The following is a 22265-nucleotide window of genomic DNA, read 5'->3' on the forward strand; positions in this document are numbered from 1 at the left end:
GAAGGATTTTGCAAACCTTAGAAAACTGTTTAGAAAACTAAGAGATGATGGTACCATTAATATAATTAGGGAAGTCAAGAAGAAAAGAAGATTTTGAGGAAAAGATAACTTCAGTTTTGAACACGTTGCATATAAGATGCTGATTTTACATCCAGATGGAAAAATTTCTTTTAAGTAATGTAATTTGTTTTTAAAGAAGTGTTTTAACACTCCTTTAAAATATTCAAGACAATGGAACAGAAGTGGTGACATAAGCATAGCATAAGAATCAAGATTAAATTAAATAAACACTTCATTACAACCATATTGTTTTCAAGGTAGAAAATAGACACTGGACATTTGGGAGAGGAAAAAAAAGTCTGTCTCATATTCTCTAATAAATTCATTAGGGAATTTTTGTAGGTAGAGATAATTTGCTACCAAACACACACACAAAAAACTATGCTACTGTAATTAAGTACTTGTTTAGAGGTGCTGTTACCAAAAAACTCATCACCATGCAGCCAACTAGATAATAGGTTTTCTGATCTTGTTTGAATCTAGAATGGTTGGTTCATTTTTTTTTTTTTTTTTGCTGAGGCAATTGGGGTTAAGTACTTGCCCAGGGTCATACAGCTAGGAAGTGTTAAGTGTCTGAGACCAGATTTGAACTCAGGTCCTTTTGACAGAGCTGGTGATCTATGCCACCTAACTGCCCCAAAGGTTGGTTATTTTAAGATGTTCACTTCTCCTTTTATACTACTTCACTTGGAATTTCATCACTTTTCACAGATTTAGGTACATTTCTTTGCTGATGAATCTCAAATCTATCTATCTTTCCCTAAGTTCTTTGCCGACTTCCCATATCCAACTGCCTTTTAGACATCTTAAGCTGAACATGTTCAAACCCAAACTCATTCTCTTTGACCAAAACTGTACCTCCCCATCATCTCTTACTTCTCTATTATTATATAAAGGGTAATACCATTTTCCTAGGGCCTCAAACTTGAAACTTAGATGTTCTCCCCAACTACTCAGAAATTCTCACCTTTCATATCCAATCTGTTGATTTTACCTTTGCAACATATCTCTCAACTATGTTTCCTTCTCTCCTCAATCACTGTCACCACTCTGGAACAAATTCTTGTCATCTCATGCCTGGATTACTGCAATAACCTGTTAGTAGGCTTCCTGCCTCAAATCTTTATCCACTCCAATTCAGCCTCCATTCAGTCACCCATGTGATTTTCCTAAAGTGCAGGCCCAAACTTGTCAATGAACTTTAGTGGCTGTTTGCTGTTTTCTATCACTTGCAAGATAAATCCTCTGCATGACATTCAAAAGCCTTTTATAAACTATCTCCTTTCTTCTTTTCCAGTTCACTTATATCTTATTCCAATAAATCCTCTTCTCTCCAGTGGCAATGAATGGTCTCTCTGCCATTTCACCAGTAAGACATTCAAGACCCTTCACTTTGGAGCCCTTTGGCTGTCTCCCAGGCCTGGAAAGTTTTCCTTACTCATCTCTGCATACTGGTTTCCTTAAAATTCCATCTTCTATAAGGAAGCCTTTCCAAACCCCTCTTGCTTCTAGTGCCTTTCCTCTTTTAATTATTTCTTGTTTAAATTATTTGTACCTGTTTGCTTGTGGTCCACTCCCTTTAAACTGTGAGCTCCTTAAAAGCAGGAACAGTCTTTTTTCTAACTCCAGTCCACAGCACAGTGATTGATATATGTCAAGGCTTTAATAAAAGTCTCCTCACTAGGTTGATTAAAATTCCTCCTCAAATTTTTCCTCCTTGGTGAGGCATCTCCCCTTTTTTCTATCCTACTCTACAGAAAGGCATCTGTAGCACTGTAGAACCTGTTTCAAAGTCAGGAAGACTTGGGTTTGAGTCCCACCAATGATAATATATTGTCTCAATGATCAATGAGGTAACTATTTAAGACTTACTTTTGCAGAACAGTTGCTAATATACAGTGATAAAAGTAGTAATGTAGATGTAATGCAAAATATGTATAATATGTAGAGGCAGATCTTTGAAAATAAGATCTGTAGTCAAAGATAGGGAAAAACATTAAGGGTTATTAAACTGAAGCAGTTCTTCAGGAATGCAAATATACAGTTAAATGAACTTGTGATGAGAACAAGAAAACAATCACACTCATGTCTAAGAACATAGAAGAAAACAGGATTTGTTGAGAAACAGTTTCCACTTGGCCTGTCTGGGCTTCTCCTTTTGATCTGATATCAGAGCCAACAGATCTGATGCTGTACAGTTTTATTTCTTTCATTTTTATGAGCTGGGAGGGATGGCATTTTGGGGAGAAAAGACAAAGACAAGAAAGAAAAAACTACTTGTTTATCTTCCAATATTGTTCATAGCTAGTACAGGAATAAAGCCTATGTTTAAATGTTATAAAACATTTATTAAGATGGGCCATACATATAAGAGAGAACCACACTGGGTGGTAGGGGATACAGAAAATTTATATGAACAACTATAGTCTCTGCCATTAAGAAACTTAGAAGAATGATAAAACAAAAATATAGATATACTGACTATACTACACGTCATAAGATCAGTAATTGGGAGTTACAAGACAAAATTATTATTATTATTATTTTTTAATATGGTGGACAGGTAAGTTAGGTTCCCTCCTTCTTTTTTTTTTCCCCCTGAGGCTGGTGTTAAGTGACTTGCCCAGGGTCAAACAGCTAGGAAGTGTTAAGTGTCTGAGACCACATTTGAACTTGGATCCTCCAGAATTCAGGGCTGGTGCTCTATCCACTGCGCCACCTAGCTGCTCTACAAGACAAATTGTTATGGTGAAAAGAGGATAGAATATTGTTAACTGGAGGAAGAAAGGTCAATAGAGGAAAAGATCCAAAAAGTCTCAATTAAAAAAGGGGCATGTGAGATCTGAAGTGCTTTGAATGATACATTAAAAAGTCTTTAAGAGAGTAGGAGAAATCTATCTTGGAAAGAGGAGAACAAAAGTACAGAAAAGATTCATGTAGTATGTCAGTAACAAGGGAAAGAGTAATCTCGCCATCCTGGATTTTAGCAAGACTTGGCAAATGACTGAATTTGAGGCTGAGGTAAGAAAAATTGCAAAAAATAAGCAGGTGTGCTTTTCCATGTTTTCACTTACTCTATGAAGCTGTCCATAATTCTTTCAATTGTCAATGCCTTTTCCACTCCTTTCTCCATCATTTTCTATTTAGGGTATGTGCATGTGGGTATGTGTGTAAAAGTTCCTTGTAAAAGCCTATTTTGTTATTAGTCTCTGTCTCTTCAGAACCTTAGAAGGGGCTAAATAATTACTTATTAGGTAAACATGGATGACTGGAATGACTTTTGCTCCCCAACAGAAATAGGCAAATTTGGAGGAAGGTTAGGTTTTAGGTGACAAGATAACCAGGAGTTTGCTTTTAGACATGTCTATACATAGAAAACTAAAGGAATATCTAGTTAAAGAGTCATCCAATACACAATTGTTAAGGGGGAATAGTAACATAAGATAGAGAAATCGTTATTTCTACAGATCTGGAAGTTATCTTCAAAGATAAATGAATTTATGGTAATTGATAAGATAAACAAAAGTACTACTACAAAGAAAGGGCTAAGGACATACCTTATAGGACCATCACAGATAAACGAAAATGACCTAAATTGTGATGCAGCAAAGTTTATTGAGAACAAATGGTGGCATAGGGAGGAGATTCATGAGAAACAAGTGTACTGTAAAAAGTGACCATCAATACCAAACATATCAAGAAAGGGAATAAGATGTCATAATTTTAGTGATTTATTGGGAATAATTTTCAGATAAATGACAAGGTTGAAAGACTACAAGGTAGCAAAAAGTAGGAAAATCACAGTCAAAGAGCAAAAAAAATTTTTTGCAGGAGTTTTCCTTTAAAAGAGAACTGAAGATTTTCAAATGGGGAGAAAGATCTGGAAACAGAAAAATGTAAGAGACGAAGGGGCAAACTTTGCTGGGGAGAGAGAAAGGGAAGGAAGCAAAGGCAAAGAGAGGTAGGTCCAGATGAGTATGGCCTTTTCTTCCTCCAAGACTGGACAGAAGAGGAGAGAAGGGAACAACACTGAGCAGCTTAAAAGTATGATAGGGGAGTTCATGAGGGCTTGCATGTAAGTTTCTTGGTAACATAGGCAGTGAGGTCTAGGAGGCTTGAGAAGAAAAGGCATGACTAGAATGAAAGCATTTTAGATCAGATTAATATAAATTTATAGTATATAAGGTTATCATAATTGTGTGACTTTCTCTCATTGTGCTGAGTACCAGATATAGAAGAGTAAGTTAGGTAGAGAGAAGATGAAGTCCAAATATAGTCTAGACAAGAGGCAATTTTCATTTCTTTGGATTTTCCTGGGTGACCAGTTAGATTAAACTCTTTTGAATGACAATGTATCCCATTTAGGCATATCTGTATCCTTTCAAGGTTGGAAATAATACAATGTTATCAACAAGCAAGAGTATCTGGAGAATTTCATCATCAATGGCAAAGGTTCTTAGCCTTTTTTGTTTCATGAATTCCTTTGTTAGTTTCATGAGAAAAGGAGGGATCCTTTTGCAGAATGTTTATAAATACATAAAACAAATCCATAGCATTACCAATGAAATCCATTTTACTGAAATAGTGCTTGTATTATGCTAAGCGCTTTACAAATATTTCATCTGAGATAATGGCAGAAGCAATATGCAAGCAACTCTATACAAACAAGTTCTATGATGGATAAATAAGTTGAATAAGCAACAAAGACAAGCTGTTAGTATTCAAAGGGATCAGGAAAGGCTTCAAGTAGAAAGTGAAATTTTATCTGGGACTTAAGGAGTCAGGGAAATCAGGAAGCAAAAATAAAGCAGGAGAGAATTCAAGCTTGGGAGACCGCAATGAAAATGCCCTTTAAAATTAAAAGTTAGAATGCCTTGTACAAGCAATGATGAAGCAGCAGCCAGTGTCACTGAATCAGAGAGTACATGAGGCTATAAAAGTTAAGAGGTATGGAAATGGAGAAAGAGAAATCAGGTGATGAAAGGCTTTGAACACCAAACAGGAGTTTATCTTTGTTCCTGGAAGCGACAGGGAGTCACTGCATTTTACTAGGAGAGAGGTGATAGGGTGAGACCCCAGCATTATAAAGTCACTTTTGAGAGGGGAAAATATTGGTACAGAGAGACCTGAGGGTAGATCCACTAGCCAACTATTGCAACGGTGCAGACCTGAGGTGATGGGGGCTTGCACTAGGATGACAATGGTGTCAGAGGAGAAAAGAACATCTATTTGAGAAAATTACAAAGGGAAACAAACAGGTCTTGAAAATAGATTAGATACAGAGGCAGTAGAGTAAGGGAACTTTATACAAATAAAAGGTACAATAGAAACAACAATTACTACTCCTTTGCTGTTGTTTTAAAAGCTATCATTGTCAAGAAATGATTTCAAGCAGTGATAATAGATTGATAATAGTGGTAGATGCTATCACATACTCTAGTAAAAAAGGCTTTTTATCCCCCAGTCTCTCAGCCCAAAACAGCAAAACACAACATTCAGGAAGGCTGTAATAAAGTAATAAATTTTTATTTTTACACTTTTACTTAAATCAGTTAGGATGTAAACTCCTTGAGCCTAATAACTATCAATGACTTTTATCTTTTGTATCCTGGATGCCTTGTTTATAATTACTGCTTAACATTTGTTGAAATCAATTAAATGAACTTAAATATCAGTATTTTGAAAATGTTAAATGCTCAGTGGGAGAAAAAAACTCATATAAATAGCATTTTTTCTTTCCAAATTCATAGTAAATAAGCTGGGAAGAAAAAACAAGTAGAGAAAAACATAAAAACAAATATCAGTCTAAATTTCAATACTTGAATTTTTCTTTCCTGTGGTTATACTATTGTGTTATAAATGCTTACAGTTTATCTCAGAGCGTGTCTTTTCTTCTCTCACATTTCTACTTGTTGAATGTATTCTGTGAGGCACAACAACCAGAGGCTAGGAAAGAAGAAAATAAATGAACAAAAATAGAGCTTTTGATAACAAGCAATACAGACTAATCTATACACATTTTCCTAAATTTGGAATAATTCTTCATTCGAAGTGAAAATACAGATGACAGTTATGTAAACTTTAGTAAATGTTTAAAATATATAACCCATCAATTTATGTGTAGGAAACACAAAAATCACAATTCTTAATATTTAGATGGCTTAAATCATCAGTTGCTTTAAATAGAAAATGATGTTTTTTCAAGTTGTTTAAAATTAATATTAAAATAAATAACATAGTATATTTTGCACATATATGCCCATTTATACATATGCATATATACACACACACATACTTTATATACATACAACTTTAAGAGATTAAATACTTCCTATAGGAAAGATGAAAAATTAGATATTAATTTAGGATCTTCTAGTGTTGAATTCAAGAAGATAACCAAGAAGTACAATTGGAATGTAATATAATGGATAATAATAATTTGTACCATTTATATAATAGAATTTACAAAGAACTTTTTATCATTTCATTTTATCTTCAAGGTAACCTTTTAAGACTGGAAGTCTTAATGTCCCGGTTTCCAAGACAAAATTAGTGAAATGGAACTTCTTATCTGGGGTTGGAGTTTCTATCTCCTGCTACTATTGTCCTACCAGATCTCCAGCCTCCTTTGAGAAAAGGAATAGTACTTCCCCCTCCATGATTAACATTCACACATGGTCTGTCACACTCTACACATTTGAGATTTTAAATACCTTACATCATCATCCAAATGCAACAGATTGTTCTTTCCATTATCATCACTGTGCAACTCTTTGTCTACTGACTCTCCTTGCTACCTAAAAACATGGTTCATGTCTCCTCCATCCTCCAAAAATCACCACCACCCCTACCATCTCGCCCCTTCATTTGATCATTTCCTCTTAAGCAACTATTATCTTATATCTCTTCTGCCTCTTGTGGCCAAACTTTTTGAAAAAGTAGTCTAAAATAGGTTCTGAACACTTCCTTTCTTCTTACTCTCCCTACAATCTAGCATATGGCTTTACCATTCTACAAAAATTGCTCTTTCCAAAGTTAGCAATGATCTGATTCCCAAATCCAATGACCTTTTCTCAATCTTCATTTTTTTTGACCTCTCTGTAGCTGTTGATCTTATCCATACTCTCTTGGTTTCAAGACACCACTTTCTCCTGGTTCTTCTATTTATCAAATCTACTCTTTCTTAATCCTCTTTGATGGATCTTCAATTGTCATATTAATCATATGTATTCTATAAGTGTCTTTTCAGGGTCCTTTTCTCTTATTCTATACAATTTCATTTTCTAAAGACATTAGTTCCTATGTATTTAATTACCATTTCTATGCTGATGCTTCTTAAATCTACCTATTCTGTCCCAATTTCTCTGCTAACTGCCAGTCTTGTACTTCTAATCCTCTTTTATACATCTCAAATTAAATGTAATGTAGATATTTTAAGTTCAACATATCCAAAACTGAACTCATTACCTTTCCCAACCCAAACAGTTCTTTCCTCCTACCTTTGTTATTGTAGAGAGGCACACATCATCCTCCTCCAAGACCTCAGGCTTGCAACTTTTTGCAATGTTATCCTTGACTAAACTTCCTTTCCCATATTATGTTGCCTATTAATTTCTCCCAAATATGCTATCTTCTTTCTATCGATACTGGCTACTCTTTAAGTGTAGGCTCTCATCACTTCATGCTTGGACTCTTGCAATAATAGCTTGCTGGTGGATCTGCCGGCCTCAACTCCCTCCCAAAATAATCCATTCCCCACTCAGCTACCAAAGTGATATTTCCAAAGTGAAGGTGTGACCATGTCACCCTCTCTTCAATCCATAAATCCCGGGGGTTCCCCAGAACCTCCAAAATCAATTACAAAATCTTATTTGGTGTTCCAAGTCTTTAGTAATTTAATTCCTTTCCTACCTCCAATACCTGTAAATTCTTTTTAAGTTTTTTTGTTATTGGTCTTTAATAACTAAGGCATCCCACTTTTTTCTGGCTATTTCTAATGCTTAGGGTGCTCTTGTCTTCATTTGCACTTACTGAAATCCCTACTACCAGTTATAATTTCCTTTCTCTATCCTGTACATAACTTGTTTGTACAAACGTGTATGGTTGTTTTCTTCCCCCTTAGATCATTAGCTTGTTAAGGGCAGGTTATGTTTTATATCTTCCATGCTCAACAGAATGGTTAAGGAGGGGAATAAAGGAAGAAGAATAAGTATTTATATCAAACATACTGAGTGCTAGGCACTGTGCTAATTAAAATTTTACAAATATGTCATTTGATCCCCATGACAATTCTGAGAACTGTATCTGCATCTTATACTTGAGGAAATTGAGACAAAGGTTAAATGACTTGTCTATTATACACCCAACCCTAAATTCGTGGCCAAATCTGAATCTCGGGTATTTCTGACTTTAGGCCACCTAGCTATTTAAAGACCTGTATGTAAGTAGCTCACTGGTATAATTAGCTTAATTAGCTCCCCCATAGTGAAAATGACAAGATACAGCAAATGATTGAATTTGTTAAGTGAAAGTAAACGTGAAGTTGAATAAAAAACTAAGATTGTGAATATGGATGACTGCAATGCTCTTAACCCAAGTAGTTAAGTTTGGAAGGAGGTGAGGTATGGACTGCATTGACATAGATTCTAATAATTGTATAGCCAAATTCATCCACTGCAAATCCACTGTCAAAACAAGGAGAACAAGAGGGCCCCTCGGTCAGAAATTTGCTTGTAAAATCTTACAGAAGACAGAATATAATTCTAAATAGAAATACTTAAGAATATAAAGTTTGAATGAGACCTAGCACTCTATCCACTGTACTATCTAGCTGCTCAAGCTTTGATTGAGAAAGCTATTTTTCTTTAGGCAAATTTCAGTTCTTACAAACATTACTTGTGGTTATTATACAATCTAGAATTGTAAAGTTCTAGACTGATAAGAGGATAAAATAATTTCTATCCTAACTAAGGAAGTTTAAATATATTTCTTCGTTAATAGAAATTTGCCAAATTCAATTTACTTTTCTCCTTTGTTAAAAAAAAAAAAAAACAGATCTTAAAATAATTAATTTTAAGTAGTAAAAATGAAAGTTCCACTGAAAAATAATTTAACAGATTACTATGGAAAAGTCTCAAAAACAGAGTTTTTCTCTCACTATGATCATCTCAAGCAAACCCCAAATTAGAGGCTGTCTCAAATTTGAAGAGATTTTGAAAGGACACCTGGTCCAGATACCTCCTTTTATCTGTCTGAATACTGAGGCCCAGAGAGGCTCACTGACTTGCCCGAAGTCACATTGGTGGTGAGCATTCAAGTCAGGACTGGATCCCAAGTCTTTTGACCAAAGAAAGTTTTTTCCCCACTAGATGTCATTGTCCAAACAAGGAATAATATAGTTCATCTGCACATAGGAAACATTCTGGAGAACTGGGGAGGGTACTATAGCAAGTATTGTCACTATCAAAAAAACTGAATGTCCTCTAGCATGGTCTATGAAGCTACTGGCTTCCTTTAGTTTATTGTTGCTTAAAACAGATACCTGTCTTATGGTTTCTATCAATTGCATCAACTGCTATAGCTGACAATTACTCTGACCTGGGTCATGATAGAAAATAGGCAATTATTTTCAGTATCATTGTTATTTTCAGTATCATTGTTACTAGGAGTGTTGGCTGTGAAGTTTTCTCTAAGCTCTGAACTTCTCTAATACATGGACATTCCACATTCTATATAAGCCCAGTGAGGATCTTGTGTTCTTCCATCTTGAGCAATGAATTTTAGTTACTGCTCCTCCTACCCCAAAGAATGAAGCTTCCCAAGTACTTTAAGAAGTAAACTAGAAATGGGAGAATGAGATTTTTTTTGCAAAAGAAAAGTGTAAAGTCTATTTCCAAGTCTGACAGGAACACATGTGATTTGGCTCTTAAAAAAAAAAAAAAAAAAAAAGGATTTCTAATTTGGTTTCTTCATGTAAATCATCATTGCTTTAGCAAAAAAAAATAATGATTTTACTGAATCATCATGGACTTCCAAGGGAATGGTAGTGGTATACAAGTCTGTCTTATTTATAGCTAAGGTAACTGAGGTTCAATACAATTAGGAGACTTGTCCAAAGAAAGTAATAGGTAGCAAGGGCAGGATTTCAATCAGGGAATCTGAGTCTAAAAACAGTACTTTTTTTTTTTTTTTTTTTAAATATTTGCTTCAGTGACTCTCAGTAAGCTTCCCCTTAGAGAAGCAATATTAATGGGTTATCTAGTATTCTCTAAGAGTAATTTATTTAGACTAAATCCTAAAACTGATAATCTTTTTATTTATTTTTCCCCCCCTGAGGCTGGGGTTAAGGGACTTGCCCAAGGTCACACAGCTAGGCAATGTTAAGTGTCTGAGACCAGATTTGAACTTGGGTCCTCCTGAATTCAAGGCTGGTGTTCTATCCACTGTGCCATCTAGCTGCCCCCTGATAATCTTTTTATTCACTGTTTTATTTATTGATTACCTCAGCCTAATTTTGAATAAGCATATAAATTATTACTTACAAATGAACTATACATGCAAAAAAATTGTTTTAAATATAAGTAATTTTTAATGAAGGAAAAAATACTTCTTTTATGAGAGGGGTTGGGTGGAAAGACTGAATGAATACTGAGTGGGGAGTAAAACAATCTTACCTCAGGATCATCATCATCAAAGTCATGGTAAGTGGTATGATCTGGATTATTAACTTTGTCCAAAAGTTCAATAGCCAATGATCGGGTTAAAGGTTGTGTTACAAAGGGGTGCTATAGAATAAAAAGAAATAGGATAAAAATATATTAAAAAGGTAAATGGATGATGTTTTTACCTAAAGATATAAATATTCAGAAAAGAAGATACCTGCAGCAACTTTTCAGCTGTTGGCCTTTTTTTTGGATTTTTGGTAAGTGCCATTTTCACAAAATGATGAAAACTATTTGACCTAATAAATTAAACAACATTATGAGCATTTATAGTTAAAAGTTGCTTAAACATTTAGTTGACTATCAAGAAAATGCTTACCATTTCATTTTGTCCTTTAGCTTCGGTGGCTGAAAGTTGCTTTTTGTCATTAAGAACAATGCTCTTTAAAAAAAAAAAATCACTAATAAATTATTAGCCAATAATTTAAATTATTTTTAATATATTTCATATTGTTATATGAATTGGCTATGAAAATTGCAGTTTTAATTATTTACAATTTGGGAAAACCAAGGTTACAGAAATAATCTGTGAATTATAAATACTTTTGCAATTCTCATTTAAAAGGAAGGAAGGAAAGGAGAGAGGGAGGGAAAAAGAGAGGGAAGAAGATGATTAACCTCATTGGATGCAAATCAAACATGGGAGGCTGGAGTTCTGCAAGCTCTATTGCAGTTATTCCCACTGCCCACAGGTCACATAGCTGATTGTATCCACCTTTTCTTTCCACTGCAGCTACTTCAGGAGCCATCCTGTGGAATAAATAACAATAAATGTTTACATCATATTTTCTTCCCCAGATTAAAAAAAAAAAAAATCACTTAATATCTTTTTGAATTTTTTTCTCTTTAAATTTGATATACTTTGTTTTACAGATCTAATTTCTATATTCAATCTGAATTTACCTGATGCCCAAATTATAATTTATTAGATCACCTTAAAGAAAAATTTACTTATTCTGTTTGGCATCAAGACAACCCACAGTTGAATGATTAAATGTTTCCATTATTAACCACTGGAATTATTAACCAGGCACAGCTGAAGACAATGATTTAGATAAATCACCTGCATATAGTTTAATTATAGTTTATAATTATATATATACATATATATATACACACATATATAATATAGCATACATATATACACATATATATATACATAATTTATAGTTTAATTGTTGTTAAGTTTTAATATGGTTTATTTTTTCTTTCTTTTTTTTGCTGAGGCAATTGGGGTTAAGTGATTTACCAGGATTACACAGCTAGGAAGTGTTAAGTATCTGAGGCCACATTTGAACTCAGATCCTCTTGACTTCAGAGCTGGTGCTCTATCCATTGTATCACCTAGCTGCCCCATAATATGATTTATTTAAATTAGAGTAAGTTCGTTCCTTTCAAGTTTGATACAATTTTGTTTTAACTATACCTCTATTTGTTTTTCATAACTATACACACACTCATATATGTTTTCATCCATTTATATTAATGGTATTTTTTTCCCCTTCTTAATGGCAGGTTAGAGGATAGAACTGGCAACCAGAAATGAAAAATTGAATTAAAAAATTTATCTGATCACAAACAAATTTAGGTACTTCTTTACAGACAAAAAGTTGCTCAGTCACCAATTTTATAACAAAAAATGAAATTTCTATTCTTACAACTTTCCAACTTCAAAGTGGCATTTTAAATAGGGTGGGTGGTCTTATAATCTAAATAATTTAATTTTAAGGATCTTTAGAAATCATGCTTCCCTAAAGAGATTTTTCCTACTTGTATGATGCTGTATCAAATCAATCATACTATTTGTATGGTGACAGAAAGTCCACCATCAGAAATTCACTCTTTTCCACTTTGGAGGGAATAAAAATATCCCCAAAACCCTACTAATTAAGCATGTGATTCTATTATTTACAAAAGATCTTTTAAAATACCAAAAAGATACATGCTATGTTTAGTTCTTTTTTTTTAAAATCTCTCCCACAGTTTTTTCCCTTTTATTTTTTTTCTGTTCCAATATGATTTATAAAGCAACATGCATAATAAAAATAAATAAAATGAAAAAAAGTACCAAATAGGCACTAAACAAATGGTTGTTGATTGATGGATTGAAGAACAAAAGAATCTAAAGACAAATATTCTATCCTGGGAGGGAAAACATTTTAACGTCAAAACAAATTAACAACTTCATAAGGAATTCGTTTCTAAAACATAATGTAGCTAAGAGGAGAGAAAAGAAGGGAAAACAATAATCCCTGGCATGGAGAAGAAGGGAACTAAAAGTAAAAGTCTGTAAGATTAACAAAAACAAACTTCTAACAATTTATGCTTTTACCTGAAGTTAATCCAGTTAACTGATGTAAATTTATGACTGTATGTATATGACTTAAAACTATGTACTTGTTTGTTCAATTGTGGCAACCCTGTTCAGTTGTGATTAGGATTTTCTTATTAAAGATACTAGAGTCGTTTGCCACATTCTTTTTCTAATTCATTTTACAGGTGAAAGTGTCTGAGGCAGGATTTGAACTCACAAAAATGAGTCTTCCTGATTCCCATCTATCTACTGTACCACCTAGTGGCCCTTACTTAAAATATACCAAAATTTAATTCTGTAATTTTAATTTGGCCTAGATGAATTACTGTAAAAGTTAAAAAGCATTCCTGAAGAGTGGGGGGGAAAATCTCCTTTGTCAAGAGAAAAAGGTTTTAAGAAGGCAAATTAAAAAGAACAAACTACCTTATTATAATTTAATAAGTTCAGATAAGAATAATGGAGTTTGAACAATATTCTCAACTCCCTTACAATTCTAAATCCTATGATTAATTAAATTTAAGAACAAGTGCAATTACTTCATTCCTGAAGTCAGGGGAACCTTTGACAAGCAGTCTAACATTATCAACAAATGTTGATAATGTTAACATAGTTAAATCAACAAAGAGACCAACATTATCTACAAACAGCATTTATTATGCTGCTAGACTTTTGCAGGATACTATCCTTGGGACATGGACACAAGAATGGGAAAGCTTTCAATTTATAATTTAATTGGAGAGACAGTATATAAAGAGTTATCACCCATTCCCCAATAATGATAATGTAATGAATGCCTAATTTATGATGGCACTACCTGTTGGACCTTTTCAAACAATATCTCCTTAGACCTTTACAAGAATCCAGTGAAATCAACATTACAATTATCACCTTCATTTTTACAGATGACAAAAGGAGCTTAAATAGATAAAAGTCAATTGTATACAATTAGTATCTAAGTGGACACTTGACCTTGGGTCGTTCCTGATCCCAACTCCAATGTTCTTCTCTTCTCTCACTTGGCCTACATGAGGTGTATAGACACCAAGACCTACAAGAGCTTAGAGAAGAGAAAATGGCAGGAGGGAATAGCAACTCTGGGAGTGGTTTCTGCCAGAGATGGGGGTTGGGGATGGTCTCATAAAAAGTACAAAGCTTAAGTAGAATATCTATGGCAGGGCAATGAGGCATGGTAAAGGAGAGGGTTCTTTAGGGAAGTCCCGGGGGAAAAATGCATTCTGGAAATAATGAACATGCTAGTTTAGTTGAAGAGGATAGTTCTCAGATTAGAATACTGGAGGATAAGGCTGAAAATACTAAGGAGGACCAAAATTTTCAATTTAATGATTTGGAAGTTAGATTTCAATAGAAAATAAAATGTACTCAGAAGAAAAATTATAATTCGATAGAGGGTGAAAGAGCAGATTAGAGACATAGATATGATGTGATGAGGGCCCAGAGTTGATTAGGAATAGCATGGGATTGTAAAGGAAGTACCAGATGAGAAATGATCAAATTCTGACAGAATATTTCTAGTAACAGAAACATTTTTCTAGAGTTCCTTTTTATGAATTAATAAAACTTCAATGCCTATTATTTGTCAATTGTGGGGAGTATTTTTGCATCACATGCTTAGAGAATAAAAAAAAGTCATATGTTCACTTTTTCTGATCCAGCAAGACAATGTATTGTAAATCAACCTCAAATATAATTCTAATATCAAAATTCAATTAAAACAAAATTACCAATATGGTGTGCCAATGAAAGATTTCCGTTTGGCAATTGTAGCTGTTATCTGTGCAGAGACTCCAAAATCAGCTATTTTTAAAAGGGGGAGAAAAATTGTTAATAAAATGGAATTGGTTTTCCATGGAAAATTTAAATTTTTAAAATGCAAAATATAAATATAAATGCAAATAAAAAAGAACAATTTTGAATCTGGTAGGCTAAACTTATACTACATATGATAGAGAATTTGTCATTTAATCTCACATGAACTAAATTTCTATGGAGATTGACTTCATTATGATATTGAAGGGAATTCCACATACATAAGTAAAAACAAGTTGGGAAGTTATCATATAATGTATTATTCCATTAGATTGTTACTGGGAAAAAAATTCTTTTATAGCATTTTTAGTAGAAATTAAAATTTTCTAAATAAAAGGATCCAAGAATCCTGGAAACATAACCTTAAAGTTATATACTAGATCCTTTCCCCCAAGTTCTCCCTAGCTTTAGGCAGAACCAAGTAAGTCACCAGGGACACAATAATAATAAATAAATAACAATAAAAAACACAAGTAAGCTGCCCAAGGAGAGTAGAAAATCTCACAATATAACCCAGTACTATTATTAGGTATGTAAGATTTTATTTTTCAAACCATAATTTTGAGTTCTAGGATGTATGTTGCTTATTTCCATAATAAGAAAAACAAAATTACATATAACATGTTGCCATGATCCACCAGATGCATCTATTCATAAAAATTTTAATGATAATAAAATATGTACATTACTAATTAATCACAACTAACTTTATAGAACAAGTAACATGAATTGGTTGAATACTGTCTGATTTTTTTCTTTATTCTAACTTTACTTGTAAATATATATCCATCTTATCTGAAATAACGATATCTGGCTTATTATTAGTATTATTTAAAATCACATTGTTATTATATTGATAATTCCATTTCAGATTCCATTTGTAAATGATGCAATTCAGATTGTTAATTCCCTTATATAACTTATAAAATGAAATTCATGAAATCACCATCTTATAAGCACTTTTAAACTAAGTCAACACAATTAATAGGTTGAAACATTCAACATAAGGAATATCTACTGTTGTTTGTTTTGGGAGATAGAGGTTGGGTATAAAGTGGAGTACTCCTCTCAAAATATTGCTAAAAACAATATCCTCAAAGTAAGGAACAAGTCATCACAGATCTCAGAAGTAAATAAGCAGATTATGAAGTGCAATTGAATTGAGGAAGAAAACAAGGTTAATATCATATTTATAATAATCCAACAACATGGTATAGTGAATCAGGAAAACCTGGCAGACACGGGCCCTAAAAAATCCTTCCTCTTAGTGCCTCAGTTTCTTAATCTGTAAAATGAAGAGCTGGACTTGATGATTGCTAGGGTTCTTTTTAGCCCTAACTCTATGAAATAAATCCTAAATATCTACTGAGTGACTAGCATGCCTTTAGAGATGCTCAATATTAGCACTTCACATATAATGTCTACATGGATCCTTACAACAACCTGGAAAGGTAGATAAGGTGATATCACACACATTTAAAGATGGAGAAATAAGGAGAACTTATTGCTGATTTGCTTTGGTATTCAAAGAATCCAGACATCTTAGTATTTTTTCACTATAATATTAATGACGTATCTTTATTTCTACTTTCTCAAATTTCTAAGCTTAAGTAGAAATTTAACATCTTTTCATAGTAAAATGAGTTATTTAAAACTCTCTTCATGTCTTCTTTCCTCACTATCTTCTTTCTCTATGAAATTAAAGCGTTTCCACAGTAGAAAATAATTGAAATCATAATTAAATTAAAACATTAATATTATAAGACATAAAATAGCATCACTATGAAGAACTCTTCAGTCTAATTAGGTAAAATGGGATTTTACTAATATTAAATATTGTTTTATGTGTAAAAAAAAAAAAAGTCTAATCTTACAAAAAACCCATTACATTCTGATATAGAATCTACAAATGCACAAAATTTCAAATTACTTACCTAACTTCACATGGCCATTATCTGTTAATAGAATATTTGCTCCCTTCAAAGTGAGAAAATGTTAGTTAAAATTATGCAACTTGTACTCACTTTATTAACAAATGCACTAATGGTTAAATTTTTAAAAATATATTTAAAATGCTGACATGTAAGTCTCAAAAAGTCTCTGTGCTCAAATTTTTAATTATGCAGAATTCATTATGAATCAGTAGTAAGTTTATAGCCAAATTTTACCTTTCATATGGTCTCATTTTTTTTACAAGAGATTCTACTTTCTTCAGCACTTTAAAAAAACTGATATTAGTATATGTTAATATTCAAGTCTTTTATTAATTTTGGATATTATCATTTTTCTATTAATGAAAGTCTTCCACTAATATCCAATAGAAGATTACTTGAATCATTGCTGTGGTGAACTCACCTTCCTACCTAGCAAAGTAACCCAAATAAAATGTGTTTACTTGATGGAGCCTCAGCAAGAAGACACATAAGCAGTGGGTACCAACAAGGACATTTTGCTTCCCCTGTTGATATGATTTACCTTTGCTTGTTTGTTCCTCCATGAAGATGAGATATACTATTTTTTAAAAAACGAGTACTACAGAATTATAGGCAGTTATTTTATAGGATTTATATAAAACCTGTTAGCAGTAAGAAGAGAAAGTTGGAGGTAAAAAGAAGGCTCTCTAACAGGATTCTTTCCAGGTGAGGGCCCATTGGTATTAATGCAGACCTAAGAATTGCATTCAAGTAAAAATAGCTTATTTGGCACCTACTTTGTGCCAAGCATTCTGTCAGATTTAGGGGAAAGAAAAAAGCAAGAAAAAAAAAAAAAGGAAAAGAAACCAAGAAAATAGTAAGAGGAAAAAAAAAAAAAAACTAACACACAAATATAAGGGGAAAAGATGTATCAGGATGAGAGAGATAGTATAACAGTAAAAATTATCTGAGAAGTCAAAAAATAAGATCCAGACCATAGACTGCTGACCACAAAAGCAAAGTAACTAAAGGACAATTTGTCATTAAGTCAAATGAAAGCCATTAGAAAATGGTCATCTGGGTAAAGCCTCAAATCACTCATTTTGATGCTCTATCATTAGAACTTCATTAATGTATTAAGTTTTCTTTAATGTAAAGATATGAAAATTTCATAAGGCCTAATTTTAAGGACATAAGAATCTTAGACTATGAACGAAGAAAAACTAACTCAGAGACTATTCACCAGAAACAAGTATAGATAAACTCAACCATAGCAACATCATTAATTAGTTAAGTGATGGATATTACTCATACAAAATAAATTTTTTTACCAGTAACAGTTCTTTTTCAATGGCAAAACAGGAAAATACCAGACAGCTCTGCATAACAAGTTTTACCAAGAGAAAAACTTTTCTTTCTTTTTTCTTTTTTCTTTCTTTTTTTTTTTTTTAATAGAGAAGACTTAAGACAAAATTCTAAAGAAACATACACACCTTTATATCTCGATGCATTTTTCCTTTACTGTGTAGGTAATACAATCCCTGAAGGTTCAAAGAAAAAAGAAATTTATATCAGAAAGCAAATCTGATACTCAGATTTAAAAGTACTATACATTACTTATAATGTTACAAGATTAGGTAAAATCTACAAGATGATCCTCTGAATTTATTTTAAAGGCAGAATCAAAGAAATGATAAATTCAGAATCCTAATAAATTCACCTAGCAGAGAAAAATACAATAACCAAGAAAGCAATTTCTCAAAATAGTTAAGAAATAAATAGTATTGATATATTATTTCCCACTATGATAATTGGCAAGTTTTCTATTTGAATGCAAAAGAAGGTTAGGTTAAACATAATATGTATAATGACAAAAATAGGAACCTAAACAGTGTGGTTCTAGTTACATTTGAATTGTTATATTTTTATTGGAAAAAAAGATGTTCCCTCACAAAGGATACATTTAATTGTACTATGGAAAACCAAAGTATATTTAACTGGTATTTTACTAATTTAGCAAACTCCAACAATATAAATCAGATGCTACTCCTTTTTGTGAAAAAATACGGAATTCTTTAAAATCAATATTTCAACTACCTGTAGTGTTTCTCTGCTAACATAGGCAATCTGCTGTTCTGATAGAGGTCCAGTCACTGAAATGGGGGAGAAAAAAGTGTCAAAATCTTACAAGTTTAAATCAATAAACAATCAAATCACACTTGACAGCCAGCTACCTTTTCAAGATTCCCAATTTTATAGTTTGCTGATATGGTTTTCTTTTTTTCCCTTCAATTTTCTAGTTGGTTTCATTAAATATGGAATAGAGAGGATTATATATTGAGAGGGGAATTGGAGGAGTTTTTAATCAATTTATTATTTGGAGCAAATGAGAGCTGGTCTATAAATAACCAGCCAACATCTACTTCAATTGTCATATGTTACAAAATTTTAAATAAGGTTATTTGCAGCATTTCAGCCCAGTGAAAGAAAACTATCTACTCCATTTAATCCATTTAGGATAGGAAAAGATTTATAGGTTTAAAAACAAACTAAACTAATTTCTGCGAATTTAGAACCACCCATATTTCAAGCTTAAAAAATGGACTTTTTAAGTGAGATAATAGAGGGAAAAACTCAGCATTTTTGATGTGACAGCTTTTGTTGGTATAACACTAGCTCATAATGAATTAATAATCCTCAATATTTGTTGGCATTCTGGATCAGCAACAAAACTAATTAAATATTCTGATATACTCAGGTAAATATTACAATATTCACTTTTAAAAAGACTGGAGCTTAAGCAAAGAGATTAACTGAAGCACACATTTTATTGAAAGTAATAATACAGATTTTTAACAAATCTGAACTTATTTTTCAGGCCCTCAATTATATAGTATCCCTATCTTTCTCTCACCTTCATTTTATATTGCTCCTCTCATATAATCTCTAAGTCAGCAATTTTCACATATACCATACTTCACCCAACTTGTTTATTGATAGGAAGTACTGTGAGCATTAATGTGAACAATGAGGCATAGGCAGGTGAAATTGTTTTACCTACTAAATGGTGAGGCTAAGAAAGAAACTTGGGTTTTCTGAGAGCCAGTGCCCTATTATACTATACCATCTTTCTATTATACTCTATTGTCTGTTAAGGTGGCAAAAAGGAGTTATATTTAACATGTCTTCGACAAAATCAGAGGCAGAGACAATCCCCCAAACTTTCTATTTCTCACTGTCAAACAGATGTCATCCCTTTGAAGCTAGGTAGTACTTACTTGCACAGGAGAAAGAGAATAAATTTTTAATCTTATGTTTTTTCTAAAGTACTATGAAACATGACAACCTGGCACTGGGGATTTGTTGTGCCCTAATATAAAGGTTTATATTATTAATCTATGAATAGTTCACAAACATTTAAATAGTAACCTATGGAAGTAACATAAAGCAACTTTTTCTTTCCAAATTACTTTCATTGCAATGACATTATAAATAAAAGTCTATTCACCTTTAAAAATATATATATGAATTCTACTTACCATGATATATGTCCTGCAAAGAACCACCTCCACAAAACTCCATGCAAATCCATAGTTTATCTCGCCTGTTAGTGAAAAAGCATGCATTAATTAATTTTCTTATGGCTATATTTATCTATGGTAAGGTAAAAGATATCTTAATTATTTTACAATAAAATGCAATCTATATTAAAACTGTCATTTAATGTCTAGAATGTAATGACTTACTTGTAATGATGTATGTATAATTCAAAACAAGAAAATAACTTTACTATGGATAAAAAAAAAAAAAAAATTTCCCCCTGAGGCAAGTGAGGTTAAGTAACTTGCCCGGGATCACACAGCTAGGAAATGTTAAGTGTCTGAGGTCACATTTGAACTCAGGTCCTCCTGACTTCAGGGCTGGTGCTCTATCCACTATGCTACCTAAATAAATCAATTTTAAAAATAAAAATAAAAGCCTTAACTTTTTAGATGTAAAAAGCCAAACCAACATATTTTCTTGCCTTTTGCCATCACCCTACTGTGCTATCTTTGACTTAATGTTATTTTAGGAAGAAACATTTGGAGTAATTTTAAAAAGCTGTCATTAACTTCTCTAAGAAAATGGAGGTTCCCCTTTCATTACATAAAGTTTTACATGTAAGTACCCCACTCACTCATTTGTCTGACAGTAGACAATAATCTTCAAAGCATGTCAAGTATTTCCAGATTCTAAAGAAAATGACTAACTTTGCAAAAGCATCATCATAAGGTTGTAGTCTGGGCCCCCTAGAATTTTAGAAGGTAATCTTGTAATCTTCATCCATGGAAGGAGCATCCTAATCAACAATATTACCAATTTCTTAAATAACAGAATGGTCATCATTTTAAGGAAGATGTAAATAATAGGGATGAAAAAGCCTGTCATCTATGGGAGAAAACCCATCAAGTAGTAAGTCAGAAAAAAAAAAAAAAATTACTTCATCTGGTAGATCTAAATTGGAATAATAATAATCCTGTGACACTCAAAATACCTTTTTCACAAACAGTGTTTAAAATGTTTACTATTTATGTGGTCATTTCTAAGCAAAATTTCTATACTCAGTTCCATTCTTACCCAAAATCAGGGCAAGAGTATAATAGGAAATTTGCTAGCAAAGACTTACTCAAGACTTTTGTGTACATATATGTAGAACATATCCTTTTATGAGTAAGGTTATCAAAAAGAGCCAGAAGGTCCCATAAAGTATGGATGCTAGAATCCCTAAGCTTGCATTTCAGAAAACCAGTGGCCAGGGAAATTAATAGTAGGTTGTTGATTTCTAATCTAGAATTTGCTTCAAACATAATGTGTTAACTTTACTTTGCAGCCATCATTTCTAGGTTAATATAAATTAACTTTCCCTCATTTTTAACATGAATAAATATGCATAACAAACAAAACGTAAAATTCAAAACAAAGAACAAAAAAAGTGATGGCAATAAAAAGGATATATTTCTGTTACATTCAATTTATTTCTACATTTCCTAAAATTCCTGGTTTTTGTTTTATTGATCTGCTTTTTAAAAATGTGTCATCCCCCATATATACATAAAAAATGTATGTAAAAATCAAGAGTGAAATAAAATAAGTTATTACATTGCCCATGTCTAAAAATATGTCTCTTTCCATATCTCTTGTTCATCACCCCTGCAGAAGCAGAATGTAAATTTCATTATCAGCAGAACCTTTGAAGTCTAACAATGTTGTTTTCCTCTACATTACTGTAATCACCATGAAAATTGTTCTTCTGGTAATTTTGTTCTGTATCAATTCCCAAAAATCCTCCCCAACTCTCTCTGAATTTTTCATATTTACTTCTTTTTAAAATAATAATTACTTTATTTTCAGTGTGTGGAATAAAATAGATTTCCATTATAGAGCATTATT

General features: G+C 32.6%; 1 protein-coding gene across 4 annotated transcripts in view; it reads right to left on the bottom strand.

The window, feature by feature from the left end:
* MAP4K3 (mitogen-activated protein kinase kinase kinase kinase 3) overlaps positions 1-22265 on the bottom strand; it is a 166483-nt gene that overhangs the window by 59683 nt on the left and 84535 nt on the right. For all 4 annotated transcript variants that reach the window (XM_074286652.1, XM_074286649.1, XM_074286651.1 and 1 more), the window contains 10 exons: positions 20375-20439; positions 18933-18988; positions 18329-18376; positions 16857-16899; positions 14838-14910; positions 11400-11531; positions 11101-11163; positions 10939-11020; positions 10734-10844; positions 5928-6006 (listed from right to left, as the gene is read on the bottom strand). In XM_074286652.1, the coding sequence (XP_074142753.1) occupies positions 5928-6006; positions 10734-10844; positions 10939-11020; positions 11101-11163; positions 11400-11531; positions 14838-14910; positions 16857-16899; positions 18329-18376; positions 18933-18988; positions 20375-20439 (752 nt within the window). The remainder of the gene's footprint in view (positions 1-5927; positions 6007-10733; positions 10845-10938; positions 11021-11100; positions 11164-11399; positions 11532-14837; positions 14911-16856; positions 16900-18328; positions 18377-18932; positions 18989-20374; positions 20440-22265) is intronic.

Source organism: Sminthopsis crassicaudata, chromosome 2, assembly GCF_048593235.1.
Source record: "Sminthopsis crassicaudata isolate SCR6 chromosome 2, ASM4859323v1, whole genome shotgun sequence".
Lineage (NCBI taxonomy): Eukaryota > Metazoa > Chordata > Mammalia > Dasyuromorphia > Dasyuridae > Sminthopsis > Sminthopsis crassicaudata.